Source organism: Solanum stenotomum, chromosome 3 (genome assembly GCF_019186545.1).
Source record: "Solanum stenotomum isolate F172 chromosome 3, ASM1918654v1, whole genome shotgun sequence".
NCBI lineage: Eukaryota > Viridiplantae > Streptophyta > Magnoliopsida > Solanales > Solanaceae > Solanum > Solanum stenotomum.
The window spans coordinates 29,342,759-29,348,343 of NC_064284.1; the positions used below are offsets into that span (position 1 = coordinate 29,342,759).

Sequence of the window (5,585 nt, forward strand, 5' to 3'; positions counted from 1 at the left end):
TTGTCTACCCTTGAAACCTCTACCTTGTAGATTCAGATTACTTGCTTGTAGTGCTAAGGATTCCATTTTTTCAGCTGTTTTAGCAGCTATGTTAGCTGCAGTTACTTGTTGGCTCTCATCTTGGATTATCATGGCATATGCCTGCCCTAAAGATGGAGTAATTGACTTCATGAGGATTTGTCTCCTGGCTTGATCATAGGATTCATTCAAGCCACTAAGAAAATGGAGCAATCTCTGTTGACTCAAATGTTCAATGTAATCCTTTGATTTCTCACAACCACAACTTGGTGATGGAACTAACACATCATATTCACTCCATAGTTCCTTTAATTTCGAGAAATAAGTTGATACAGAATTAGTACCTTGCATCAGTGTAGTGTTTTCCCTGTGTAATTGCCAGATCCTCACCCTATTCACCTTGTCAAAGCTTTCCTTCAAATCTTCCCATACTAGATATGCATCTGAAGCATAGACAATTCCATTTAGAAGATCTGCAGATACTGTGTTCATGAGCCACGATAAAACGATCGCATTGCATGTTTCCCATTGATCATGCAATTGAGCACCAACTGAAGCTTTTGTGCAAGTGCCAAGCACAAATCCCAGCTTCCTCTTTCCTAAAAGTGCAATTCTCATCGATCTACTCCATAAACCATAGTTTTCAGATCCAGTAAGCTTTACCGGAATGAGGACAGATCCTGGAGTATCTGATTGACCTAAAAACAGAGGATGAGAAGCACCAATCTTCACTGCCGTCATTGAAACTGCAAAAGATCAATTGAAACGTAATGTGTATGAATGAAGCACACAATGAATCAGATCTACTGCTCTAATACCATGTGAAAATATGAACTATCAACTTAGCTCAAGCTGTTCATCAATGGAGATCTATATTCTAGAGAGAATTACAGAAGAGTACATTTGAAAATGTAAATTATATTGATCTGAAAAAGAAACGTTATGTGTACAATATATATATAAAGGAAAAAATGTTGAACTAATTTCCTAACTAACTACTTTTACAGCTGGACAATTAACCACAATTCTAACTAACTGTAACAATATTAACAACCCAAAATGCCATGTGCCAATACATACTCAATGTATTTTTATTTTTTAAAATTATAAAGCTTTATTTAAAACAACATTTAAGTAATTCAATTAGTCATTCTTCTAATTTGACTAATAGTGAGAACATAATAATGTAGAATGAACGTTTATAACTCAATTTTAGGAAAGTAAAGTTTTTATGAAAAAAATATCGAGTTGCATAGGGTATGAATATCTTGATTAATCCTTAAAGAATATGTGAATTATTTGATAAAATGGAAAAAAATTAAAGAACTAAAAATGAACTCACTAAATTGACTATTAGAATAAGAAGTGATATCACGTATAATCATGACATATGTTAATATATATAGGTTTCCTCAATGTGTCATTAGGAAAACTCAACATTATTATCACTAAAGATAAAAACGAAACTTCAAATAAAATACAGATAATTTAAAAATAAAACAATTTATATAACTCAACATGTATAATACTACCAGTGTTATGTAAGCAAAAATCACATTTTTTATAATTAAGTGCATTTTTTTAATTAACTTTTAGATTGTTCTAATTAACTCTTACTTTCTTTTTTTTTACATCGGGTCACTTATGATTATTAGTAATTTGACTGTGATTATTCATAACCCATCTAATAACCTATTACCAAGTATTTGAGCCTCATTGTATTGATTAATTAGTATCCAGACTATGATTACCATATTTATATGCCTTGTTATAACCGTTTAACAATTTGATTATACCATTCGTAGCGAACTATTTTAAGGAAAAATTACTTAAATACACAACATTTCTTTACCTATTTTCAATATTTCCCTACTCTTTTACTAAGATACAAAAATCCCTTATTTTCCCCCAATTCAACTTAACCGGATACTTTATTAGTTTAAGTATCCGCCTGTTATTAATTAAAGTATCCGCGCTGCTATATTATGCATCTGCCCGTTAATTAAGTATCTGTGCTGCTAACAACTTAATAATTTAAGTATCCACCCGTTATTAATTATAGTATCCGCGCTGCTATATTATGCATCCGCCCGTTAAGTATTTGTGCTGCTAACAACTTAATAATTTAAGTATCCGCCCGTTATTAATTAAAGTATCCGCGCTGCTATATTAAGTATCCACACTACTATATTATGTATCCGAAAAACACTAAAAAAAGGGATTTTTGGTAATTAATGAAAGAGTAAGAAAAGGAAGTAATTTTTTGCTTATACTATGTCATTTGCCTAATTTTTACCTATTTTAATCAGTAATATTTTATCTAAGTATGACAATTTAGTAACTCTAATTATCACAGTTAAAATTTCAATTTAAAAAAAAAGTTTTTTTACATTAGCCTAATTGCAACATACAAGGAATAAAACAATATTTATCACAAAAGAGCATAAAAAACAAATGTTTACATGGTCCACAGTACATGTGGAATCCCTAACCTCACCAAAATTCATCAACAATTAAAAATAAAAACACACGATTTTAAAGATTTAAAAGAACATCTTTTTCATATATTAATAATAAAGGAACTTTTTGATATAGCCACTCAAAAATTGCCTAATTACTCTCCATAACTATAGTTTGATAATTACTATTCGTAGCTACATGTTATAGGGAGGAGGGAGGCGAGCGAGATTGGGAGAGAGGAGAGAGGCGAGCGAGAGAGGGCAGAGAGTGGAGAGAAGTGAATTGTATATATATATCAGTTAGATAATTGTATATTATACATATGTATTTGTATATATGGCCAGCGAGATTGGGAGAGGCGAGCGAGATTGGGAGAGAGGTGAGCAAGAGAGGGCAGAGAGTGGGAGAGAGGTGAATTGTATATGTATTTCGGTTAGATAATTGTATATTATACATATGCATTTGTATATATGGCAAGCGAGATTGGGAGAGGGAGGAGAGAGGCGAGTGGGATTGGGAGAGGGAGCAGAGAGGTGAGCGAGATTGGGAGAGGGAGGAAAGAGGGAAATAATTTGTATAATTCACATCTCATTTGTATAATTCGCGTGTTTTTGTATAATTGAGTAATATAAAATCTGAAATTATACAAATATGATAAAACTTGAAATAACAAATTTATACAAACATAAACATATGACTTTAAACAGTTATACAAAATATATTATACAAATTAATTATATAACTTATATTATACAAAATCTGAAAACTACACATTTATACAAACTTTAAAAAGTTATATACAAAAAGATTGAATGTATATGGTGACAAAACTAAAAAATCAAAGGAAATTATTGTCATATACAAATATAAATCGTCATATACAAATATAAATCATCTTATACAAATACAAATCAAAAGAAGTATTGCTAGTTGCGAATTATACAAATGTGGTTGATTATATAACTCGAAGTCAGCCCACGTAATTAATAGTTAATGTTAGTCGCGAATGATAATTATAACAAACTATAGTTATGATGAGTAATTAAGTAATATAATAATTTTATCTTAATAATATACTTATCAACTAAAGATAACGTGAGCTCATTCACTTGATTAACCTTTGATTAGAGGTTCCAGATTCAAACATTGCAATAAAAAAAAGCTCCGGATTGATATTATTTTTTTATGAATTCTACGCAATGAAAATTTAAATTAATTGAATTAATAAAATCAAAATTTTAGAAAAAAAAATGTAGACACTTGTCAAAATTAGAACTCTTATATGTTCTACCAATCATCTCCAAACACTTGTCTACCTCCACCTTCCTTCATTGTGTAGTCTTTCCCACATTTCTGGCTCCTTCAACAACTCAACATCTGCCCCCATTTCCCCATTCTTGATTTCACTTCATTTCTCAACAATCTTCAAAAGGGTGTTCCCTCAGTGGTTTTTTACTCTTCCCCACATCACAGATCTGACTAAAAAACCGATCTTTTTCAATGTCTCATCATCCATTGAAGGCAGTGACACTTACCCATGTTAGATACAGAAAGGGTGATCAATTAGGCCATTTCTTAGCGTGGGTTTCATTGGTTCCTGTATTTATAAGCCTTGGTGGTTTCATTTCTCACTTCATTTTTCGTAGAGAGCTTCAAGGTATGTTCTTTGCAATTGGGCTTATCATTTCTCAGTTTATCAATGAAATTATCAAGAAATCAGTTCAGCAAGCCCGACCCGAAACTTGTGCACTTCTTGAAATGTGTGATTCTCATGGATGGCCTTCTAGTCATTCCCAATACATGTTTTTCTTTGCTGTGTATTTTACTCTATTGACTTATAAGAAATTGGGGCTAATTTTTAGAAATCAGTTGTTGGTTGCGGTTGTTTTGGTTTGGCCATTGGCGGTTTTGACGATGTATTCGAGGGTGTATTTGGGTTATCATACGGTTGCACAGGTGTTTGCTGGTGCTGCTTTGGGGGCTGTGCTTGGTTGGGGTTGGTTTTGGATTGTTAACAATGTGCTCAGTGGTTTATTTCCTGCTATTGAAGAGAGTGCTTTCGGGAGGTTCTTTTATGTTAAGGACACTTCTCATATTCCTAATGTTCTGAGATTTGAGTATGAGAATGCAAGGTCTGCGAAGAAACACCCGTCCTACAAGCGTGCTGATTGATTACTTGCCGTTCACTGGTAAGAGAATTTATGTTCTTTTTGTTACAATGGTGGTGATTATGATGTGAAATGAGATTAAATGTAGAAGTGTGGATCATATAGCAGACACCAACTTGATTGGCACTGAGGCGTAGTTGTTGTAATTTGTTTATTTTAAATAACCCTTATTTTGTCTAAAATTACATATTATTATTTGAATGTCGGAATGAAATGTGTCCAAGTGGAGTGGAATGTATATTGAGTATTTCATATAACAGATACAACAGTGTGGGATTGATATTAGTTGTTGTTATTAGTGTTTTGTGATGTGATTGTTATAGCCGGCACCAAGTTGATTGGAACTAAGGCGTAGTTAATATACTTTATTTAGTCTGTTTATCTTAGAGAATCCTTAGTCAGAGGAGAATTTAGGAGTTTTATAACATGATTGCACCACTAAAAAAGGAGAAAAGAAGAAGTATAAGTGGGAATTAATACTTTGCTCCTGTATGTAAATAACTTAGCATTCAACCAAGTGCACCATTTAGTCCTCTTGGAGCATAGGTGCCAACAGATGATATTAGATCAGTTCTTGGAAATATGTACATAAAATATCTAATTTGGTGGAGAGACCATGTGTTCATGGGCACCATCAAATGCCCTATAAACCACCCCTCCCCTGGCCTTCGTTTTTGTAAAAGTACACATTATTATTTGAGTTTCGGAATGAAATGACTCCAAGTGGGGCGGAGTGTATTTTGAGGATTCATATAGCAGTCCCAAAAAGTTTGGGCTTGACGGTAGTTGTTGTTATTGTTGTAGTGTGATATGTTGTTATAGTTAACTGCGGTTGAAGTATGACTAGTTTTGTATTGTGAATGAACTACAAGTATAATGTGTTTCGTTTAATTGCCCTTCTCTGATATATCTGATAATAGTATTTATGTTTTTCGATTA

At 32.7% G+C, this 5,585-nt stretch overlaps 2 protein-coding genes across 2 annotated transcripts in view; one reads left to right on the plus strand and one right to left on the minus strand.

The window, feature by feature from the left end:
* LOC125858857 (uncharacterized) overlaps positions 1-759 on the minus strand; it is a 1,219-nt gene extending 460 nt beyond the window's left edge. Inside the window, exon 1 of the mRNA XM_049538641.1 lies at positions 24-759. Within this exon, the coding sequence (XP_049394598.1) occupies positions 24-759 (736 nt within the window). The remainder of the gene's footprint in view (positions 1-23) is intronic.
* A 3,034-nt stretch (positions 760-3,793) lies between these two features.
* On the plus strand, positions 3,794-4,889 carry LOC125857517 (lipid phosphate phosphatase gamma). The gene has a single exon (XM_049537122.1). It carries the CDS (start codon positions 3,979-3,981, stop codon positions 4,648-4,650), a length of 672 nt encoding a protein of 223 aa, XP_049393079.1. The 5' UTR covers positions 3,794-3,978; the 3' UTR covers positions 4,651-4,889.
* The last annotated feature ends 696 nt before the right edge of the window (positions 4,890-5,585 follow it).